General features: G+C 44.9%; 1 protein-coding gene across 2 annotated transcripts in view; it reads right to left on the reverse strand.

Moving 5' to 3' along the window:
• Positions 1-1,027: 1,027 nt before the first annotated feature.
• The window catches only part of snx25 (sorting nexin 25), a 326,114-nt gene continuing 302,700 nt past the window's right edge, over positions 1,028-24,441 (reverse strand). Inside the window, exons 17-20 of one of the 2 annotated variants that reach the window (XM_038805656.1) lie at positions 23,599-23,665; positions 11,809-11,990; positions 9,925-10,025; positions 1,028-1,664 (exon numbers count right to left, since the gene is read on the reverse strand). In XM_038805656.1, coding sequence (XP_038661584.1) covers positions 1,569-1,664; positions 9,925-10,025; positions 11,809-11,990; positions 23,599-23,665 — 446 coding nt within the window. In that variant the 3' untranslated portion in view covers positions 1,028-1,568. The remainder of the gene's footprint in view (positions 1,665-9,924; positions 10,026-11,808; positions 11,991-23,598; positions 23,666-24,441) is intronic. The other variant, XM_038805657.1, reaches the window with a different exon arrangement.

Raw genomic sequence — 24,441 nt, forward strand, 5'->3', positions numbered from 1 at the left:
AGTGTGGAAGTTGTTTTTTAGTCTGTTCGTGCATGTTCTCAGACTTTTGTATCTCCTGCCCGATGGAAGAAGTTGGAAGAGTGAGTCCCTCCCTTTGTATTGTGTTTCCATCTTCGTCAGTTGATCTCCCCTGGCCTTCAATCTATCCCTGGCCTTCTATTTAGCTCCACCTCCACCCATCCACATTTTCAACAGCACAAAACACATTTTTACCTCTCTCCCATTCTGAAGAAGAGTCATATTAGACACAGGACGTTTACTCTCTCCCTCGACAGGTGCTGCCAGTTCTGAGTTTCTCCAGTACCTTCTGCTTTTTATAAAGGACCGGCTGTGGTGTCGGGAAAATAAATTAGATAAATTTTGAACAAGGTTGTAGTATTTTGCTCACAGGTCATTGGTATTCTCCCGGTAAAGTTTTAAATTTACATCCATCTGCAGGACTGATTTTGATCATTCATTGATTAATAGTGGTTTTGAGATTTCATTGCCATAGTCTGCATGTGATTTTGCACTGATAAAAACAGCAGATTACAATATGCATTACAGTCAATTGGACCAGAAGGACACAAACCAATTTAGATTCCTCAGAACCAGTTCGCTGAGCACAGTTACAAAAGGTAAAAGGTACTTGGCATTAACATGCTATGCTCATGGTGCCACATAATTCTTGCAAATGCCAACACTTACATTAGTGATGTTACAATGAAAGGATGATGTGGTGCTTTGGAACTTCAACAAATATCGAACATGGCTAAGCGAATATGGCAAGTTCTAGTTTTCAGCCATGCTGCTGCAGAGAAATCAGGAATTTTCCCCCTACACTGGAAACAAAAGTCAGAAAGAAAATCGAGACTGTTCCTCGCACGCATCCTGCGCTCCCTTTTCAACGGTCTGAGCTGCACAGCAGCAGGTAGTTTGGAGTATCCAACATTTTAACAGATGAGGTCCAAGAGGTTGGAAATCAAGTACCCACACTATAAATCCGATTTGATAAGACGCTGAGCAACAAAAAAAAGTTTGCACTGAGGAGTTTACATTTTTGTCATAATTTATTGCTTATAAATCATCTACACCATTGAAATCTTTGGTAAAAATAAAATCTAGGTCTATTTAACAATAAAATATTCACAATGATCTACATACATATTGCACAGAGAGGCTACGCAATGGTCACCGATAAGAAAGGAATGTTAAATTCCTCTGTGAGGAGCTTTGCAACTTAGATACGACACATGCACCACCAACAAAAATAATACAATTCTCAAGTTGTCTTAAAAAATATTTATTCCATTTCTCACAACATTAATTACTGGCATCTGAACTTCTTAAAGGAACAAACTACCGGATATCAGCGTGAAAGGAAAAAGTAAGTAGCTTTATGCTTTGCTTCAGCAATGCTGAAGCATAAAGTCGTTTCACTTAGTGCTACATCAGTCATGTGTGAGGCGAAACAACAAACATCAATATATCCCGGCTGACTTGTTCTTCTGGAAAAAAAAGTTTGTAGCTCTTGTTTTTTTAAAAAAAAAACTACTTTAGGTCCATTGTGACTTTTATTTCATTTATATTCATGAGGTGCTGGATAGGCTCGGGCAGACTTTAAGCTCATCCAACTGAATTCGCAGTTCTGGACATAATTCAATCAGCAGCAACTCCAGCAGCATCTGAATGATATGGGGGGTGGGGGATGAAAAAGAAACAAAAGGTTAGCACACACCTGTCACCCTACCTACGAAAGTTCAGTTGAAAAATCTGAATCTAACACAGACCTGTGCAGAAATAAAATGTCACTGGACTAGTAAACCAGAGACCCAGGGTAATACTCTGGGGACCCAGGTTCAAATGCAACCACTGCAGATGGTGAAATTTGAATTCAATAAAAATCTGGATTTAAAGGTCTCATGATGACCATGAAACCATTGACTGTCGTAAAACCACATCTGGTTCAGTAATGCCCTTTCAGGGAAGGAAATCTGCCGTCCTTACCTGGTCTGGCCTACATGTGACTCCACACCCACAGCAATATGGTTGACCGTTAACTGCCCTCTCAAGGGCAATTAGGGATAGACAATAAATACTGGCACAGCCACGTCCCATGAGCGAATAAAGAAAAAATAAATAAATGTAAGTAAAATACCGTGGATGCTGGAAATCGCCATATCTCATGTTGGACTGGAAACCCTAACCCTGTCTCTCTCCCTCCATAGATGTTGACAGACAAAGAACAAAGAAAAGTACAGCACAGGAACAGGCCCTTCGGCCCTCCAAGCCTGTGCCGATCATGACGCCCTAACTAAAAAAAAAAGCCTTCTGTCCTTACTCGGTCCGTATCCCTCTATTTCCTCCCTATTCATCCAGATGCCTCCTAAATGTTGTTAATGTTCCTGCTTCCATCACATCCTCTGGCAGCACGTTTCAGGCACCCACCTCTCAGTGTTAAAAACTTACCCCACACATCTCCCTTAAACTTTCCCCATCTCACCTTGAACCTGTGCCCCCTTGTAATTGACACTTCAACCCTTGGAAAAAGCCTGACTATCCACCCTGTCTATGCCTCTCATAATTTTGTAGACCTCCATCAGGTCTCCCCTCAGTCTCTGTCTTTCCAGTGAAAACAATCCTAGTTTGTTCAAACTCTCCTCATAGCCAACACCTCGTGACCAGGCAACATCCTGGTGAACATTCTTTTCACTCTCCAAAGCTTCTACACCCTTCTGATAATGTGGTGATCAGAACTGCACGCAATACTCCAAATGGGACCTAACCTAGGTTTTATATAGCAGCAACATGATTTCCCAACACCTGTACTCAATTAGGGATAGACAAGCATGCCATATGCCTTCTTAATCACCTTGGCAACCTGTGTTGCCACTTTTAGGGAACTGTGGACCTGCACACCCAGATCCCTCTGTATGTTAATATTCCTAAGGATTCTGCCATTTACAGTGTTATTCATACCTAGATTTGATCCTCCAAAATGCAACACCTCCCATTTTTCCAGGTTAAACTCCATCTGCCAATTCTGTGCCCAAGTCTCCATCCTATTAATATCCTGTTGTATCCTCTGACAATCCTCGGCAATATCAGCAACTCTGCCAATCTTCATGTCATCCGCACTCATTAATCAGACCATCCACATTTTCCTGCAGAGAATTTATATATACTACAAACACAGGTCCCAGCACTGATGCCTGCAGAACACAACTAGCTACAGATCTCCAGTTGGAAGAACACCCTTCCACCGCTACTCTCTGTCTTCCATAACCAAGTCAGTTCTGTATCCATCTAGCCAGCCCGAATCCCATGTGATTTTAGTTTTTGTACCAGTCTGCCATGTGGGACCTTGTCAAATGCCTTAATAAAATCCATGTAAACTACATCCACAGCCCTTCCCTCATCAATTTTCTTTGCCTCAGACTTGCTGAGTTCTTCCGCATTTCCTGTGCAGAAAGTTTTGCTGGATCTGCCAGCGTGGCACAGACATTAATGTTTTCCAAAGCATCCCGAAGCATGCTTTATCCACAAATGTGGAGGTGCTGGAACTCTGAAGCAATTTTGGTCCAGAAGGAGGTTGTTAGTTCAGTTCTGTCAGTAGACAGTGCCCAAGACAGCTTGTATATTGCAGATATGTTCATGAGGTGCTGGCTATGCTCAGGGAAGTTTATCCAAATTAATTTGCAGTTCTGGACATAACTCAATTTCCATTTGCCACAGATAAATCCAAAAGTAGCTGATAGAACGTATGTCAATCATCAAGGTTTCCAAATGCCCTAGAACCAATCACCTGCATAATTCTGGCTGTTGCATTTGAAATCAGGACATATTTTGGACAGAGATGCGATGGCATACAGATGGTCCGATCACCCCTTTCTCCACCAACATATAAATTACACAGGGCCCATTACAATTCAAATTTAAGGATTACTATGTGAATTTATTCATAGTGTTGCTTGTATCAGTTGGTTTGTGATGCAGAGCGAGACCAACAGCGTGAGTTCAATTCCCATAGCAGCTGAGGATATTCAACTTTGCCCCTCACCGGAGTCATGATGATTCTCGGGTTAAATCACCACCAGTCAGCTCTCCCCCTTGTGGTGTTTTTTATGATTCTGTTAACAGGATGAATGCTATAGTGTTCTCAAAGACCACAGAAGTTAAGTTCATTAACGAACCTAACATTTATTTACACTACTTATTAAAGCTCGAGCACTTACTCTTATAGTAAACAATAATCTAGTAATCTACAATCTACTAACTCTAGTCTCCAGTCTATCCATAACTGTACTCTACATTCTCTCACTGTTCCTCTCCAGCCTTCTCCCAGAAATCTGAGTCAGTGCTTTATATAGCTCTGCATCTAACTCCATCTAGTGGTTAATTATGATATGACATTAACCCATTGTATTCTGAACATTTCCCATAATGTCACACCACTCAAAGGTCATCTAGGATTATAATAATTTAACAGATTTTTAACTGCCCTCTGAAATGGATTAACAAACTAGTCAGTTCATAGAATTTACAGTGCAGGAGGCCACCCGGCCCATCGAGTCTGCACCGGCTCTTGGAAAGAGCACCCTACCCGAGGTCAACACTTCCACCCTATCCCCATAACCCAGTAACCCCACCCAACACTAAGGGCAATTTTGGACACTAAGGCCAATCCACCTAACCTGCACATCTTTGGACTGTGGGAGGAAACCGGAGCACCCGTAGGAAACCCACGCACACATGGGGAGGATATGCAGACTCCGCACAGACAGTGACCCAAGCCGGAATTGAACCTGGGACCCTGGAGCTGTGAAGCAATTGTGCTATCCACAATGCTACCGTGCTGGCCAGTTGTGTTCAAGGCAACAACTTCCCACCTTCTCGAGTGCAACAGGGTGGTCTTGCAATGCCAAAATCCTGAGAATTAATTAAAAAAATTCATCTGTTCTGTAAAACTCAAAAACTTTTGAGAATATTAATTTTGCAACAAAATTAATAAATAGATTCCCACGGTGGCCCGATTTCCAAAAGATTCACCACAATTTAATGATAAGGGATCTAGAAATACAATCTTAGCACTTGGCTAAAGTAACAACTGAAGAGTTTTATAAAGTTGAAATGAGTCTCCATATTCTCTCAATGACATTCTGTCCTGAACTTTATTATCTAAGTCACATTTTTAAGAACTTCAATAATTTCGTGACAGGTCTTTCGCACCACATTTGTTAACAGGAATCAACTGTTACTAGTTATTAATTCGAACTGAACGGTTTCAGGGCCATTTTGTGAGTTTCTGGTGTGGAAAAAGTTCTGCACACACAAGCGATGGAATTTTCCAGCCCCTTCCGCCAGCAGGATTTTCCAGCCCCTTCCGCCAGCAGGATTTTCCAGCCCCTTCCGCCAGCAGGATTTTCCAGCCCCTTCCGCCAGCAGGATTTTCCAGCCCCTTCCGCCAGCAGGAGTGTCCAGCCCCTTCCGCCAGCAGGAGTTTCCAGCCCCTTCCGCCAGCAGGATTTTCCAGCCCCTTCCGCCAGCAGGATTTTCCAGCCCCTTCCGCCAGCAGGATTTTCCAGCCCCTTCCGCCAGCAGGATTTTCCAGCCCCTTCCGCCAGCAGGATTTTCCAGCCCCTTCCGCCAGCAGGATTTTCCAGCCCCTTCCGCCAGCAGGATTTTCCAGCCCCTTCCGCCAGCAGGATTTTCCAGCCCCTTCCGCCAGCAGGAGTTTCCAGCCCCTTCCGCCAGCAGGAGTTTCCAGCCCCTTCCGCCAGCAGGATTTTCCAGCCCCTTCCGCCAGCAGGATTTTCCAGCCCCTTCCGCCAGCAGGATTTTCCAGCCCCTTCCGCCAGCAGGATTTTCCAGCCCCTTCCGCCAGCAGGATTTTCCAGCCCCTTCCGCCAGCAGGATTTTCCAGCCCCTTCCGCCAGCAGGATTTTCCAGCCCCTTCCGCCAGCAGGATTTTCCAGCCCCTTCCGCCAGCAGGATTTTCCAGCCCCTTCCGCCAGCAGGATTTTACAGCCACACTGAAGTCAATGGACTTTTGAACTGCTCGCCACATTTTCCGGACTCACACCTGCCATGACAGGGCTGTAAAATTCCAGCCAAGGAATTATCAATTAGGTCTGAAGGAGAAACCTAACGGATGTATGGCTATGTATTATCGACAAACAGTTTGGTAGTCTAGAAACCTGCACGAGTTTCCTTATTGACCTGGTGATTTTTGCACTTTCCTTTTGCGGTATGTTTAAATGAAGCTGCTGGACTTTCCTGGCAAAAGGAGGGGCAGAAAAAAAAGAGGATGAGAAAACTGTGCAAGTTCAAGCCACGGTGTCTACTGGAACAACATGGGCTGAATTCTGAAAGTAAAAAATAGCACAACATAGAAAATATCTCCAAGGTGTTTCATAGAGTCCATTCAGCAGAAGGAGGGCATTCGATCCATCGAGTCTGCACCAGCCCTTGCTCCGATAGAGCACCTTACCTAGCCCAATCCCTGTAACCCCACCTAGGTTTTTTGGGGGGGGGGGGGTAACATTAGCATGGCCAATTCACCTAACCTGTACACCTTTGGACTGTAGGAGGAAACCGGAGCCCCCGGAGGAAACCCACGCAGACATGAGGAGAAAATGCAAACTCCACACAGACGGAATCGAACCTGGGTCCCTGGCGTTGTGAGGCAGCACTGCTAACCACTGTGTCACCATGCCACTCATAGAAGAATCAGACAAAACTAACAACAGCTATCAAGGAGATGGGAGGATAACCTAAAGTTCAGTCAAATAGGTTCTCAAATGAGGAGAGGGAGGTGGAGAAGCAGAAGAGCTTAAGGGAGAGAATGCCAATGATGTGGTAAAGACACAGGTACACAAAGAATTAGATTTAGAGATACGGAGGGTTCATTTTGAATTCCTGTAGGAGACGTTTATGGGAATCCGAGTCAGGCATTTTCAATGTCTCCAGTCAATTGCTTGTTTGCTTCGAAAGCAGCAGCTGGCCATAGGCAGATGGTGATCAAGATTGGGCAGCCCAGAGTGTGCCCACCAGCACCTACACAAGTCTATTGGCAGCAAGATAAGAACATAAGCCTGGGTTTGTTCCGAGAGTCTTGCAGTTAGGATGGGTGGGGGAAGCAGAGGTTGGCCACTTGTGGAATCTTTATAAGAGAACAGGGAAACAGCAACAGAGCAGTACAATCAGTTCGGCCATGATCTCATATAATGGCGGGGCAAGCTCAAAGCGCCAAGTGGCCTACTCCTGCTCCTAATATATATCTTCAATACTAGTGGAGTTGCTATTGCAGAAAACCGGCATGGACCTGGCAGGCCAAATGGCCTCAATGTGTGCTGTAACCATTCTATGATCTGCTTCAGAAACAACTGAATGCTGAAATGGAGGAGAAAGGAGAGGAGCAACTTCAGGATGTCCCCAGGTGGCTGAAACAAGCTGGGTAGAAAGGCTTTCCACTAACCTGTAATTAACACTGAGATGCAGTGTAAAACCCAAGCAGTTGTTATAGCTGCTAAAATGGCTCACACTGCCATCTGAGACTACGTTTTACGGTAACCATTAACCTTTTAACATTTATCACATTTCACAGCTAACACTGGTGAACAAAAACGTTAAATATACAGAGGACCTGACAGGGTCGGTACAGTATCCACAAATGACAGAGCCTTGAGTGACCTTGTTTATCATATCTCTCTGCCGCATTTATATTTCCTGTACCAGCCTCCCCGAACAGGCACCGGAATGTGGCGACTAGGGGCTTTTCACAGTAACTTCATTTGAAGCCTACTTGTGTCAATAAGTGATTTTCATTTCATTTCATTTCATACCATTTAAAATATAATTCAAAACTATTTTTCCTTTAACTGACAGTCACATATTTCCACATCTTTACAGCTTCCAGGATACACTTTATATTAAATATTGAGCAATGCTCAAGTCAGAAATAGGAAGGTAACTTTTGTTTTATTCTTTAATTAAGCCAGTGACTCATGGTATATCTTATTTGTCACTCGAATTTCTGTCTGTTTAAAAAAAAACACCGCAGAGCTCCAACCATTAGTAGAAATATCCCATGAATCATGATCCTCATCAACTTCTTTTCAACTCAACTACAATTTGAACAGCTGAACGTGACAGGGCATAATTTAGTAATGATGGAGTGGTTATGTTTCCATTTTACAATTATCGAAAAGTTAACTTAAGTAGATTGCCAGATTAACAGACTCTATTGGAAAGAACTGGAATCTTGGCAAATTGTCAGTGGAAAAGAGAGTTGGTTTTAAGTGGCAAAAATGATCTCCAATTTCTGTGTTGCTGTAGTATTCTTCAGGGTCCATATCCTCAGTAAGTGAGCATGTTATGTCTATATCCTCCTGGCCAATGTTCAGCTGCTTCAATCCATCCAAACTAACAATTTTTATTATCTCCCTGGCAATTCTGTAAGGTTAGCACTAGTCACGGAAGGTGCAATATGGTACGATGGAATTAGTACAGAAGAGCTGAACTGGAAGCTCAACATCACAGCAGGTGGAAAAGAGGCAGCATGTTTAACCTGATTTTTAAAACCAGTAACAATTGTCCCTTGCCCATCGCTTCTGATCAAATACCATTTAAAACCTGGACCCTGCTAATTGCATTCTAATTGTGACTGATTACAGAATTGTTACAGTGCAAAAGGGGGCCATTCGGCCCTTCGTGTCTACATTGACTCTCCAAACGAGCATCATGACTTAGTGTCGTTCCTCTGCCTTTTCCCTGTACCCCTGCACATTGTTTCTATTCAAACAATCAAATAACATCCTCTTGAATGCCTTGATTGAATCTGCCCCCAGCACACTACCAGTGCATTCCAGACCCAACCACTTGCTGTTGGAAAAAGATTTTCTCACATCGCCTTTGCTTCAGTTACAAATCACTTTAAATCTTTACCCTCTCGCTCCTAATCCTTTTATGAGCGGGAACTGCTTTATCTATTCTCTATAGTCCCCATCATGAATTTGAACATCTCTATTCATCTCCTCTTCGCCTTCTTCTCTCTAAGAAGAACAGTCCCAACCTCTCCAATCTATCCTCAACCGAAGTTTCCCACCCCTGGAACCATTTGTATAAATCTCTTCTGCACTCTCTACAGTGCGTTTGCATTCTTTGTAAAATGTGGTTCCCAAAACGCTATGCAATACTCCAGCTGAAGTCTAACTAGTGTCTTGTATAAAGATGTACTTTGCTCCCTGCCATGGGTGATGGGATATCATGTTAAACTTCACAACAGCCATCACCAGATTTATGCAGTTGCTGATTAAGTCAAATGACATATGATATCAGAGTTCTTAGGGATGAAATATTATGATTTTGCTATTTTTGAGGAACCTGCAAGGTTTTCCCACAATGGTGGTACACTTCCAAGGAGGAGGACTGAGTGGCAACTATCTCTCAGGACACAATATTTTGCCTCCTCTCTCTACCACATGCACCACACGATAACTAATCAGATTTAGTTTCGATACAGTTCAAATTATTGCCAATCCAGTTACAAAAATACTGCTCCAAACCCATCCATGCAAGGTTCACATTGGAACTAGTCACTTTTATTTTATGATGACTTGCTATTTAAATTACTTTTCAAAGCTGGGGTATGTGAGAAAGCTGCTGATTGGAGAAAAACAACAGGGTCAGATTGGGAGATTGGAGTTCAAAACTCCCTCAAATGAAGAGCAACGGATTTCATCTGGATGCCTCACTGTTGTCTAATATGAGGTGGTGGGGATGGTGGGTGCCCAGGGTGGAGAGTGGGGCATACAGCAGTAATATAGGGTTAGACCAGGTGCCACACTAGCTGACATTCATGCACCCCTTTTCCCAAGGAGCTGATGGCCACAAAGTCTCATTGGCAGAGCTCCTCCTCGGGAATGTAATTCCTACGATACTCACATAGAGGAGATGCTTATTGGCACTGGATTCCTGTAGTGCGTTGAAAACTTTAATGACCCCATGTCGCGCATTTTGCTGTCCAACGAGGTTCTGCAGTGCATCTGGAAAAGAATACTAGCTGGTAACTAAAATCACTTTGCTCATGGCAAACGGTTTATGCCACAATGCCTTAAGAAAATATAAATGTCGTAGATAGATAATTGGTTTATTGAAAAATCAGCATGGCAGAAGGTTCAGAATTGTGATGACAAAACAAATAGTCATGATTCATAATAGTTATAGACAGTCATTAACATGAAATCAAATATGAAATAATAAAGACTTCCCAAAGCAGACATTCCCAAAATACCATGTCAATGTGCCACATGCTACATTGGGTGGGCAGGAACCCACTGACATGGTCCAGTAAGTATGTTAAGAGGATTAGGTTATCCTCCTACTTTATATCTAGACGACTGGAGTATAAGGATGCAGAAGTTATGCTGCAGCTTTACAAACCCCCAGTTAGACCTCACTTGGGAGTACTATGAGCAGATCTGGGCACCACACCTCAGGAAGGATATTTTGGTCTGAAGGGAGTGCAACATTGGTTCAAAAGAATGATACCTGGACTTCAGGGTTAAGTTATGAGGCGAGATTAAACAAATTAGCCCTGTTTTCTTTAGAATTTAGAAGGTAAAGGGCAGATCGCATCGAAGTATTCAAGGTGCTACCAGGAAAAGGCAGGAATAATAGATGTACTTTGTCTGCCAAAAACCCTTCTTAACCATGTGTGACAATGCTCCCAATTCACACACAATGCGTATCTGCCGACCCTGAGATTCAGCTGTCGGTATCTCACAGGGTTCAACACTAACGCCGAGACCATAACGTTCACTTCCTCATCTGGTGGGATTCAGTCAGCGAAAGCACCAAGACAGAGAGCCAATTATGCAGTGCCAACTGCATCCCTGCCATGGTCAGGGCAGAAACCAAGACCCAGATTCCTAAGGTGACACATTTCTGGGAGATGTCAAGGAGGCCCAGGTGCATTCCAAAAGGAAGCGGCCAATAGCACAATATTCATTTCACCAGCAGATTAAATTAGAGAACAGTTTCTAAAAAGGAAGAACACCTGCAGCGCACTTCCTCTTTAAGAAACAAAATCATTAAAGTCTGAAACCACAGGCAGAATAATATTTTAATCAACAGTCAATAGTAACATGACAACCAGAACAATACCATGCAGACAAACTGCTGGGATGTACTGTACCAGTCCACCTGCGGCAATTTTAAAACTGTCACTGTTTTGGGCACAAGTTATCAAATGAATATTGCACTTTATCACATGGTAACATTCGTAAAGCAGACTAAATATCACTAACATCGAGGGAACAGGGTCCTTCATGGTTCAGAAATCAGGCAATGGTCAGCAGGAGCGTAAGAAAGGCTTCTTATTGAGAAGGAAAAATATCATCCCTAATTGTATTAAATGACATTGCAACAATTGTCCATTTCAATGGGATGTAAAGGATAATAATAATAATCGCTTATTGTCATAAGTAGGCTTCAATGAAGTTACTGTGAAAAGCCTCTAGTCGCCACATCCCGGCGCGTGTTCGGGGAGGCCGGTACGGGAATTGAACCCGCACTGCTGGCATTGTTCTGCATTACAAGCCAGCTGTTTAACCACTGTGCTAAAACCAGCCCCGACTTCGGAATAAATCTGATTGCAATGGAATTTCTCTTCCATGGTAGTCAAGACAAATTTTACACTGCACCTTGGATGACAACCCTGGCCAGCCAGCTGGAATAATAGATTTTAGTGAAAAATTCAAAATCAATGAGGCCAGGAATTCAAATTGAACAACTCGCACGAATTAATGCAATGCATCACAGTCATACCTGGAATGTTATCGAGTAGTTTCTGCTGAGCTTTGTGCTTGGTCTCCAACCGCTGCTGCTCTGTTCTGGCAAGTGTAGGGGGCGCCAATTTACCATTTGGCCAGAAGGCATCTCGAAAAATATTGATATAACAGACCAGCATTTGTTCACTGACTATCCAGTTGATTGTGTCACGGATTTGCCTGAAATGAATGATACGTATTTACTGGTCATGGTCAAACGTTTCCCCACAGCCTGATAACTCAACATTAATATTTTATTCGATATTATGGGCTGTAAGCCGTGCAAGCAAGGCCCAACACTGTTGCTCATCCTCAACTGCCCTTGAGAAGGTGATTGTGAATCAGTATCTGGTGCAGGTACACACTTAACCTAGCAGGAAAGAGGGAACGACAATGTAGTTCTAAGTTAGGGTGGTGTGTGGCTTTGGAGAGTAACTTGCAGGTGGTGGTTCCTCTCCATCAGCTGCCCTAGGTGGCAGAGCTCACGAGTTTGGATGGTGGTCAAAGGAGCTTTGATAAGTTGCTGCAGCGCAGATATGACCAAAATCTAGATTTGTGAATGGGGCTTGATGTATTTTAAGAATTTAATCCAATTCCATGAGTGATGTCATGCGTCATTGCCATATGAATACTTCTGACGACAATTGTAAAGAGCAAGGTAAGTGGTTATTTTAATGCAGTTAGCTTGCTTTTGCATGCTTTATTTTATTCTGTGTCATTTGCTGCACATTGAATTAATATTGTACAAAAACAAAACAAGCATCAGAAATACCTTGGGTGAAATTTTTTCCTTTATTCATTACGGTATGGCCCATCGCCATATGACTGAGTGACGTATTTAGACTATTTAAGGGGGCAGTTAAGAGCCAGCCACATTGCTTTGGGTCTGGAGTCACATGCAGCCCAGACTGGGTATGGACACATTTCCTGCCCTGAAAAGATACAGATGGTTTTTTAACAACAACCTGTTGGTTTCATGGTCATCATTATTGAGTAGCAGCATTTTTTAAATTCCAGATTTATGAGCTGAATCTAAATTCCATAAGACCATAAGACATAGAAGCAGAATTCGGCCACTCGGCCCATCGAGTCTGCTCCGCCATTCAATCATGGCTGATATTTTTCTCATTCCCATTCTCCTACCTTCTCTACATAACCCCTAATCCCCTTAATAATCAAGTACCTATCTATGTCTTAAAGACACTCAGTGATTTGGCCTCCACAGCCTTCTGTGACAAAGAGTTCCACAGATTTACCTCCCTCTGTCTGAAGAAATTCCTCCTCATCTGTTTTAAAGGATCGTCCCTTTAGTCTGAGATTGTGTCCTCTGGTTCTAGTTTTTCCTATAAGTGGAAATATCTTCTCCACGTCCACTCTATCCAGGCCTTGCAGTATTCCTGTAAGTTTCAATAAGATCCCCACTTGTACTTCTGAACTCCAATGAGTACAGACCCAGAGTCCTCAACCGTTCCTCATACGACAAGCTCTTCATTCCAGGGATCATTCTTGTGAACCTCCTCTGGACCTTTTCCAAGGTCAGCACATTTTTCCTTAGATTGGGTCCAAACCTGCTCACAATACTCCAAATGGGGTCTGACCAGGGCCTTATACAGCCTCAAAAGTACATCCCTGGTCTTGTATTCTCGCCCTCTTGACATGAATGCTAACATTGCATTTGCCTTCCAAAATGCTGACTGAACCTTCCCGGGTGCTCCGGTTTCCTCCCACAGTCCAAAGATGTGCGGGTTAGGTGGATTGGCTATGCTAAAATTGCCCGTAGTGTAAGGTTAATGGGAGGATTGTTGGGTTACGGGTATACGGGTTACGTGGGTTTAAGTAGGGTGATCATTGCTCGGCACAACATTGAGGGCCGAAGGGCCTGTTCTGTGCAGTACTGTTCTACAAGGGCCTCACGGTAGCATGGTGGTTAGCATCAATGCTTCACAGCTCCAGGGTCCCAGGTTCGATTCCCGGCTGGGTCACGGTCTGTGTGGAGTCTGCACATCCTCCCCGTGTGTGCGTGGGTTTCCTCCGGGTGCTCCGGTTTCCTCCCACAGTCCAAAGATGTGCGGGTTAGGTGGATTAGCCATGCTAAATTGCCCGTAGTGTAAGGTTAATGGGGGGATTGTTGGGTTACGGGTATACGGGTTACGTGAGTTTGAGTGGGGTTATCATTGCTCGGCACAACATCGAGGGCCGAAGGGCCTGTTCTGTGCTGTACTGTTCTATGTTCTATGTTAACCTTGAGAGAATCGTGAACAAGGACTCCCTTCTGATTTTGTGCTTCTGATTTCCTAAGCATTTCCCATTTAGAAAATTGTCTGTGCCTAAATTCCTCCTTCCAAAGTGCATAACCTCACAGTTTTCCACATTGTATTTCATCTGCCACTTTATTGCCCACTCTCCTAGCTTGTCCAAATCCTTCTGCCTCAATACTACCTGTCCTTCTACAGATCTTTGTATCATCTGCAAACTTAGCAACAGTGCCTTCAGTTCCTTCTTCCAGATCATTAATGTATATTGTGAAAAGTTGTGGTCCCAGCACAGACCCCTGAGGCACACCACTGGTCACCGGCTGCCATCCTGAAAAAGACCCCTTTATCCCCACTCTCTGCCTTCTACCAGTCAGTCAATCAATCCTCTATCCATGCCAGGATCTTATCCTTTCCACCATGGGCCCTTAACTTATTTAACAATCTCCTATGCAGCACCTTGGTAAAGGCCTGCTGGAAATCTAAATAAATCATGTCCACCGGTTCTCCTTTGTCTAATTTCCCTGTTACTTCCTCAAAGAACTCGAACAGAGTTTTTGGACATGATGTCCCTTTGACGAAACCATTCTGACTCAGTCCTATTTTATCATGCACTTCAAGTACTCCATGATCTCATCTTTAATAACGGACTCTAAAATCTTATCAATACCGAAGTCAGGCTAACCGGCCTATAATTTCAAGTCTTCGGCCTCCCTCCCTTCTTAAACAGTGGTGTTACATTAGCCATATTTCAGTCCTCTGGGACTCTTTCTGCCTCGAGATCACCACCAACGCCTCCATAATCTCCTCAGCTATCTATTTTAGAACCCTGGTGTGTAATCCATCCGGGCCATGTAATACATCCACCTTCAGAACCTTCTCCTTAGTGATGACCACTGCAGTCACCCCAGCTGACATGGTAGGATTTGAACTCGTATCACCAACCACCCCTCGGTGGGCACTTGGAAGCTGTTTTGGCAGCCGTGGCTCAGTTGGTGGGTCACCCACCACTGAGTCGCTAGGTTCTGGGTTCAAGTCCCACTCCAGGGCTTGAGCACAAAGTCAAAAGCTGACACTGCTGCCTAGTATTGAGGGAGCGCTGCACTTTCGGAGCTGCTATTTTTTGGATGAGTTGTTAAACTGAGGCCCCTTCCGCTTGCTCGGTTGCATATTTTTTTTTAATGCCATGGGGCTGTTTCCAAGATGGTCTGGGGAGTTGTGCCAAAGTTTATTCCCCAAACATCATCCCAAACACTTGATCGTTGCTGGTTCTGGGAATTGACCAAGTGCAAATTGGAAGTTGCATTTTTGAGATTACACCAGTAACTACACTTCAAAATTATTTGCACCTGAAATACTGTGAATAGTTTTGGTCCCCTTATCCGAGGCAAGATATGCTGGCATTGGATGCAGTCCAGAGAAGGTTCACTAGGTTGATCACAGGTACAGAGGGATTTTGTTATGAAGAGAGGTTGAGCAGTTTGGGCTGTACTCATTGGAGTTTAGAAGAATGAGAGGGGACCTTATCAAGACATAGAGGATTTTCAGGAGGCTTGTCAGGGTAGATGCTGAGAGGATGTTTCCTCGTGTGGGATAATCTAGGACCAGAGGGCATAAGTTCAGAGTAAGGGGTCACCCATTTAAGACAGAGATGAGGAGGAATTTCTCCTCTCGGAGGGTAGCGAATCTGTGAAATTCTTTACCGCAGAAAGGAATAAAGAGTTATGGGGGAATAAGGCTGGAGAGTGGATTTGTGGATTATATCCCATCAGTCATGATCTCAATGAACGGCAGGCAGACTTGATGGGCCAAATGGCCTAATTCTGCTACATCTTATCAGCTGCAATTGCATGTGTTTCTTTCTTGTTTCATTAGTCCAGGACTCTGAATTACAGTCCAAAAACCTAACCAATATGCGACCCTACCAAGGAATTAATGGTCACAAGCAACATTTTAAAATTCCCATGCTTCTACTTCCAGCTCACTCTAATATAACTGGACACTGTTAGAGCACAGGAAGAATCCAGGAAAGTGATGTGACTGGCTCTCAATTTTCATTGTTGGCCTACCTCGGAGGGTGTGATCAAACGCAAACCCTACATTGGGTTCTCACGGGCCAATGTTTTCCCTTAGGAGGCTCACCCTTTGTCACTTTATTCCACCTGTTTGTCTTCCACAGGTTTTCCCCAATCCCCCTCTCCTTTCTGTGCCCCAGAAGAACGGAACTCTGCATTCTTCCAACGAAAGTCCAACCCTGATTGGGTTTGGACAAGTCAAGGGGATGGTTGGTGGTGATCAGTCTTTCTAAGGGGAAAACTGAATTAGTTTGTGCAGCTCTGAACTGACCAACTGAAGAGCACAGAGAATTGGTATCTGGCAGCTCAAGCTGAAAAGTTGGAGGAGTCAGAGTCGGATCAAAAACTGTGGGAGGCGGCATATAAAACAAATGGCCTTTGTGTGATTTTAGATGCAAATTATCATCAATGCTGATTTGCATTTGCTTTAGATGCATTTGAGAAAAAGCACCAATGGGCATGATTTAACCACTGCGTTGCATCCAGCGCGGATCTAGGTGCACCTTTTAAACAGCAAGAAAGACCAAAATCAAGATTTGGAATCAGTTTGCTATCTAACCGGCCCACTGCCATTAACGGGTTACAGATCTCGCCCAAATATGACGAGCGCATTTATTTCCATCTCTTTAGCGAGATTCATAGAAGAGATTATAGAATTTACAGTGCAGAAGGAGGCCATTTGGCCCATCGAGTCAAATATTGAAGTCGAATATAAAGGCCTCTCGAGAATTAGCTGGCTCCTCTACGAGAATCACGCAGATGCCATTTAGTGCTCCTTTTTAAAAACGTGAAGCTGGTGCAATGGCTGTTATGGGGAACTGAGGAGGTGAGTCGCCGTGTTCAGTTTCCGGCATGCAGCTCAAGGGCAGCCAGTGTTCGGGGTGGGTGTGAGGACCCCTCAGGGGGGTTGAGTTTGAACAGAGGGCTGTAGCGTTCCAGGTCGGGGGTCGCCCCTGAGCTTGGTGGGGTGGGGGGGTTTGAGGGTTTTTTCATCCGGTGAGGTATTCAAGCCTCTTTCAATATTGTGGGGACCCATAATAGGGGCAGCTACAGCTGCTGCCGGTTTGTCCTACCAAACACTTCCATGACAGTGCCCTGTTATTCGATATATACTGATGTCACTTTAACCTCCTTTGACTGTGAGCAGCCTCTAGCTTCACAGCTGAAAGCTATTGCTAATAAGGAATTGGCCCTGCTAGTTATGTGAACACTTCAGAGCTGCAGGTTGTGTTTGCTGATTGCTCCAGCTGGAACACCCAACTTAGGGGGACGTATGAGTCCAGGAGGCAATCTGATTTAAAGCAAGAAGGTGCTGCGGGACCTGGTGTGCGATAAAGATCCAAATGAGCCACCTGATGAGAAATGCTTTTGCAGATTGCTGATGCTTTTGTTGCTGGTGTGGTGAATGCTGCACGTAACCGGCATGTCACCGTGCGTTAAACACACTGGAAAACAAGGATGTTCAATTGCACATTGAGCACCAGTGGAATATGTGGATGCCAGTGTTTGGTTCTCGTGAGATTGGGCCTGCTCAGCTGCGGTTCCTGGATGGAAACTGGCACTGATACATGGAACATGTAACACATTGATGGACGAGGGGCAGCACAGCGGCGCAGTGGTTAGCACTGCTACCTCATGGCGGCGAGGACCTGAGTTTGATCAGGGCCCGGGTCACTGTCAGTGTGGAGTTTGCATATTCTCCCCGTGTCTGCGTGCGTCTCCCCCCAACAACCCAAAGATGTGCAGGGTATGTGGATTGGCCACGCTAAATTGCCTCTTGGAAAAAAATAATCGGGTACTCTAGATTTATATTAAAAAAACACATTAATGACAGATCATTTCTACGACAAAATTCTGGACATGATAACACATTCTCAGGCTTCTCCTCCATTTCCTGCGTGGGGTGATACCCTGTGTTTGTGTTTTTTTGTACTGATACCAATATGGAACATTGACATTTCCTTGTTGTTTAATGGTTAGTGCGATATGTGGAATGTTAGGTAGTTAATTTTCAAACCACTGTTACTGCTGACTGTTTAATAAACAGAATATTCTCAAGTGGCTTCTCGCGGGTACATATGGCGTGTCTCAGATGATGATTATTGCATCGTATTTCAATCAAACTATGAAACCTGAACAGTTTGCCTGACCTCCCGAAGCGTCAGCACCATAGAGGAAGCAGCCAATAATCAAACACTCAAGTACTGGGGTTCAGCACTGGGGATATCCTCGGGGATCAGGGAAGGGCATCTGAGCACACCTCCCTAATGTTCCCAACAGAAGTCTAGGGTCCAAGTGCTCCTGATGTGGCCGGAGGGGGGGGGGGGGGGGGGGCGGCAGAGCAAGGTTCTCCAGCACAACTGGCATGCTGAATGGCATTCAGAGAAGGTGGGACCCGCAAGGGTGGGGGAGGCTTGGGGGATTTGTCAGTCGCGCGATAGAAGCCCTAACCGATTGTCAGTCTCTCTCCTTCCCTGATTCCTTACAGACACAAAAATGGATAGTGGTGTCAGTCCGACAGAGGATGCCCTCACGGTGCTGGTGGCAGCCCAGGCGGCCAGATGCCAGAGAATGCAGCAGCGTTGACGCAGGCTAGAGGTGGCATCCCATGTGCAGGGGGCCACCACACACCCTGAAGACCATCAGGCCGTGGAGAAACCCAGAGTTGGATGCCTGCAATGGCCCAAGATGTACAGACGCCTTGATCATTTGAGCAGATAACAGACAGCATGTGCCACAGGAGACTCTGTCTCAACAAAGAGACCGTGCAGCACCTTTGTCATGTCCTTGCAGACTTGGTACAACGTGGAGGAGACCCGTTCCGGAGGCCATTAAGATCACCACAGCGCTGAACCTCTATGTAACTGGTTCATTTCAGGGCTCGACAGGGAGCTTGTGTGGCATATCACAAGCTACAGCCGACAAGTGATTTGTGAGGTCATCAGAATAATCAGCTTTGAGCTGGAGCAAGCCCACCAAGATGCCTGGCCTGCAGGATTTTACGCCATCGATGGGATGCCCCAGGTCTAGGGGTAATTGATGGTATGCATGTCACCTTACGTGTACCAGAGCATCAGGGAGTGCACTTTATTAATAGGAAGGGGTTCCACTCCCTGAATGTTCAACTCGTGTATGGCCACCACCTCCGATTATGCATGTGTGTGTGCATGCTTTCCAAGAAGCGTTGGAGATTGGGAACTTGAGGTGCGGCAGGCGGAACTGATGCCAGGAGACAGGTGGTAACTTACCCTTGTAGTTTGGTGGATGTCAGTCTTCTTCTCACATTGGCATGGTCCTCCTGGCTGCAGTGACAGCTACTGCCACTGCCTCCCAGATGGTATTAGTGACCTTGCTACTGGCCCTCCGAGCCCCTCGGGGGAACAGAACGTTCCGTCTCTTATTCACAGCGCGAGAAACCTGCCCATGTCAGTATCCCTAAAGCAAGGAGCAGGTCTGCGCGCTGCCATGCTTGTGGGTTGACTGGGAGTGAGTGGTGAGGGCGTGTTTAAAAGCCGCTCCCCCTTGTAAGTGGCGCAATGCTGAGGCACGAGTCTGGCGAATAATGGCGAGAAGCTCATGGGGCTCATTTCCAGCACCAAGTGCTGTTAAATATAGGCCGCAATCTCACCAATGCGACCGACTAGAAACACTCCGCCAATCGTGCCTAAAATGATACTTGGAAATTTTTTCCTTATGTCACGCCACATTTTCATTTGCCACAAGTGTTTATTTGAACAAAGAGGTTAATCAGCTGCAGAACATTATTCAAGACCAAGTGACCTAGAGTTAGCCGAATTATGTCTGCTTGTTGGGCCATAAACCGTCTCTTAAACCTCCAAAATGCCAGATAGGAAGCACAGGTCCATCACGAGTTATACGTGTGCCATCTGTCACAAAAGTCAGTGAACAGTGTTGTTACAGCATGAGACACGAGGCTCTTCTGATATGAAAATGCTGATGCTCAAGGATTGTTTGACTTAAAATGACTTGGTTGTCCTGACACAGTTGCCCTGGACTATACTATAGTCAAAACAACATGGAAAAGGCAGCCTCTTAGAATGTACTGACCTGAATGTCGGTAGGTAGGTCCAGAAGCAAGCTGCTGTTGGTCACCACTCCGCCACCCCACCACAAGCTGCAGCCACGCCTGCCACTCCCCCCCCCCCAATCACTGCAACCTCCCTCACCCTGGTCGCACCTACACCACCTCCATACCTAAGCAGAGACGGTTGCTGACCTCACAGCACCCTGATATTCATTACCACTTTCACCGAGGAACTTCATTATGGCGTGCAGCTCCCCAGCACGATGGAAATAAAATCGGAGGCCAGTGTGCCTCGGGCAAGGGGGCTAGCCTTCCCCGAGCCCAAAACTGAGAGCATCAAATTTCTAGGCCAATATAATGAGGTATGTGCTGTTGAAACTGGTGAAACCAATTACTGGGCAAAAACATGTACTCCACATCACAATGGCTTTTATTTAACTGCGTGCTTAGAAAACCATCCACAAAAAATAATGAAAAGTTGAACGGTTACAGATCTGGATATGTCGTTTCCAAGTCCCCCGGGCACTTATTTCCTCGTAGAGAAACAAAGATTAGATGCAGTGCACGGAATTAAATAATAGCAAGTGACATTACACTGTGTGAAGTACAAGATCTTCATGTCAATTAATCAAAGTAGTCTGTGTGTGACAACGGAGTCAAGACTGAGCAACAGAGCTGATTAAAGCACGGTAACTGCATTAATAACTCAAGCAATTTTTGAAGTGCATCTTCATCCTGTTCCATTTTTTAAAAATTCATTTACGGGATGTGGGTGGTGCTGGTTAGGCCAGCGTTTATTGCCCATCCCTAGTTGCCCTTCAGAAGGTGGTGGTGAGTTGCCGTCTTGAACTGCTGCAGTCCTTGAGGTGTAGGTACACCTACTATGCTGTTAGGGAGGGGATTCCAGGATGTTGCCCCAGCGACAGTGAAGGAACGGGGATCTATTTCCAAGTCAAGGTGGTGAGTGACTTGGAGGGGAACCCTCCAGGTGGTGGGGTTACCAGGTATCTGCTGCTCTCTTCCATCTAGATGGTAATGGTCGTGGGTTTGGAAGGTGCTGTCCAAGGAACCTTGGTGAGTTACTGTAGTGCATCTCGTAGACGGTACACGTGGCTGCCACTGTTTGTCGGAGGGTTTGAGTGTTTGTGGAAGGGGGAGCAATCAAGTGGGCTGCTTTGTCCTGGATGCTGTCAAGCTTCTCGAGTGTTGTTGAAGCTGCACTCATGCAGGCATGTGGAGAATATTCTATTACACTCCTGACTTATGCCTTGGAGATGGTGGACAGGCTTTGGGGGTTAGGAGGTGAGTTATTTACCGTAGAATTCCTAGCCTTTAACATGCCCTGGTAGCCACAGGATTAATGTGGCTAGTCCAGTTCCGTTTCTGCTCAATGGTAACCCCCAGGATGTTGATTCAGTAATGGTAAGGCCATTGAATGTCAAGGAACAGTGGTTAGATCCTCTCTTATCGCAGATGGTCATTGCCTGGCACTTGTGTCACACAAATGCTGCCTTGATGTCAAGGGCAGTCACTTTAACCTACCTCTGACATTTAGCTCTTGTGTCTATGTTTGACTTAGTTTATAGCAATACCCAGCAATTTAGCCCACTTTGATTCATTGTGACCACCCAGGTGCCTGGGACACATCAAAATCCATTCACTGTGCACTAACCTTACATTAATCCAAAGTAGAGCTTCTATTGGCCTGCAGGGGCACTCATTATTTATCCATTCAACGAGGTGCACTTTAAAAAGAACCATGGTTCAAGATTGTGTACATGGAGGATGTGTCTGGCAAAACCATGCAACATTCTAGTACAGATCACTGGGAAGCTTCTTAATGCTCAAAGAACAAAGAAAAGTACAGCACAGAAATAGGCCCTTCGGCCCTCCAAGCCTGTGCCGACCATGCTGCCCGTCTAAACTAAAACCTTCTACACGTCCAGGGCCTGTATTCCTCTATTCCCATCCTATTCATTTGTCAAGATGCCCCTTAAACGTCACTATCATACCTGCTTCCACCACCTCCTCTGGCAGCGAGTTCCAGGCATCCACTACCCTTTGTGTAAAAATCTCCCCTCGCACATCTCCTCTAAACTTTGCCCCTCGCACCTTAAACTTATGCCCCCTAGTAATTATCCCCTCCACCTGGGAAAAAGCTTCTCACTCTGCCTAGGCCCCTCATAATTTTGTAGACTTTTATCAGGTCACCTCTCAACCTCCGCCGTTCCATTGAGAACAAACCAAGTTTATACAACTGTTCCTCAGAGCTAATGCCCTCCATACCAGGTAACATCCTGGCAAACATCTTCTGTACCCTCTCCAAAGCCTCCACATCCTTCTGGTAGTGTGGTGACCAGAATTGAACTCTATATTCCAAGTGTGGCCTAACTAAGGTTCTATACAGATGCAGTATGACATGCCAATTTGTATACTCAATGCCCCCTCCAAGGAAGGGAAACATGCTGTATGCCTTCTTGACTACCTTCTCCACCTGTGTTGCCATTTTCGGTGACCTGTGGACCTGTACATCCAGATCCCTCTGCCCGTCAATACTCTTAAGGGTTCTGCCATTTGCTGTATATTAGACTCTCCATAGGGCAGCATGGTAGCATTGTGGGTAGCACAATTGCTTCACAGCTCCAGGGTCCCAGGTTCGATTCCGGCTTGGGTCACTGTCTGTTGCGGAGTCTGCACATCCTCCCCGTGTGTGTGTGGGTTTCCTCCCACAGTCCAAAGATGTGCAGGTTAGGTGGATTGGCCATGATAAATTGCCCATAGAGTCCAAAATTGCCCTTAGTCTTGGGTGGGGTTACTGGGTTATGGGGATAGGGTGGAGGTGTTGACTTTGGGTAGGGTGCTCTTTCCAAGAGCCGGTGCAGACTCGATGGGCCGAATGGCCTCCTTCTGCACTGTAAATTCTATGATCTATGATAATGCATTATCTCACAGTTATCTGGATTAAACTCCATCTGCCATCTCTCCGCCCAAGTCACCAACCGATCTATATCCTGCTGCATCCTTTGACAATCCCCACTGCTATCCGCAATTCCACCAAACCTTGTGCCGTCCGCACACTTAAGAATCAAACCAGCTAGGACGACCCTACCCTTTTGGGCTTTAGCTGGGGAGGATTATTTGAAACCTAAGCAGTGAGAATTCTTGCCCTCAGTGATAATCTACTCTTCGCTGAATCAGATACTGAATTACCAAGTGTCTCACCGAGAAGTTGCTTTCGTTCCAATCTTCTTTGCCAAGTACATCATGTTGAAACTTACTCAAGCCTTTTTTTGCTTCCCTCATAACTCAAAGATGTGAGAGACAGACAGTGGATACAAAGCACAGGCTTGTCACGTCTTGTTGAAAAATGGTGGTTGGGGAGGGGGGGGAGGAAGAGAGAAGAAAAAACAACTTACTTGTTGATTGTCCTTCCAAATGTAACTTGTACTAGAGCAATAAGTGTCTTCCTGACCCACTTGAACACTGTAAAGCAGAGATTAACAAGATGAAACATAGCAATAAGACTAGGTTACAGATCGCTGCCGTTAATATTGCCGTCATCCCTAAAATAGATTGAAACAAGTTTGTCCTCTTCAAGAAATCACTGAAAACAACTGCATTATTTTCCACAATACTCTTCATTCATTAAATGAAGTATTATATATTTCAGATAAAAATAGGTTAAAGGGTTATGCGAAACAAGCGAGGAGGATTTGAGACCAGGAAGAGATCAGCCATGCTATAATTGAATGGCAGAGCAGGTTCGATGGGCTGAATTGCCTACTTCTGCTCCTAATTCCTATGTTCCTATGTATTACAAACAACATGAATAAATCCATGCCAACAACAGGAAAATCTTGAATCACAAAAGATTACTTTAAGACTTTTTCATATCTATGTGGTCACAAACATAGATCTTTCTATGCAGCAGAGAGGATTTCCCCAGGATGTTGCCAGCAATCCATTGTCTGAAGATTAGAATAACATATTAAGAGGTAGACAATGAGGCTTTTTAAGTGGGATATAATACATTTAGAAGTAGTGTAAATATTTGGTACTTTGGGATCATGAAACTTCCTTTTTTAGTAATTGTCTTATATCAGTCCAGAAAGTAGAAAATGTTGACCAATAACTGCATAAAGGTAACACAGCCCTCAAAAGGCCAATAATATGTGAAAACAAGCAGTCCCATGAGGGTTTGTGAACAAAGCTGTAAGAACACCCAAAATCCTTTGCTTGTATTATTCCCCTCTCTTAAC

The sequence above is a fragment of the Scyliorhinus canicula genome, chromosome 8 (genome assembly GCF_902713615.1).
Source record: "Scyliorhinus canicula chromosome 8, sScyCan1.1, whole genome shotgun sequence".
NCBI classification, from domain to species: domain Eukaryota; kingdom Metazoa; phylum Chordata; class Chondrichthyes; order Carcharhiniformes; family Scyliorhinidae; genus Scyliorhinus; species Scyliorhinus canicula.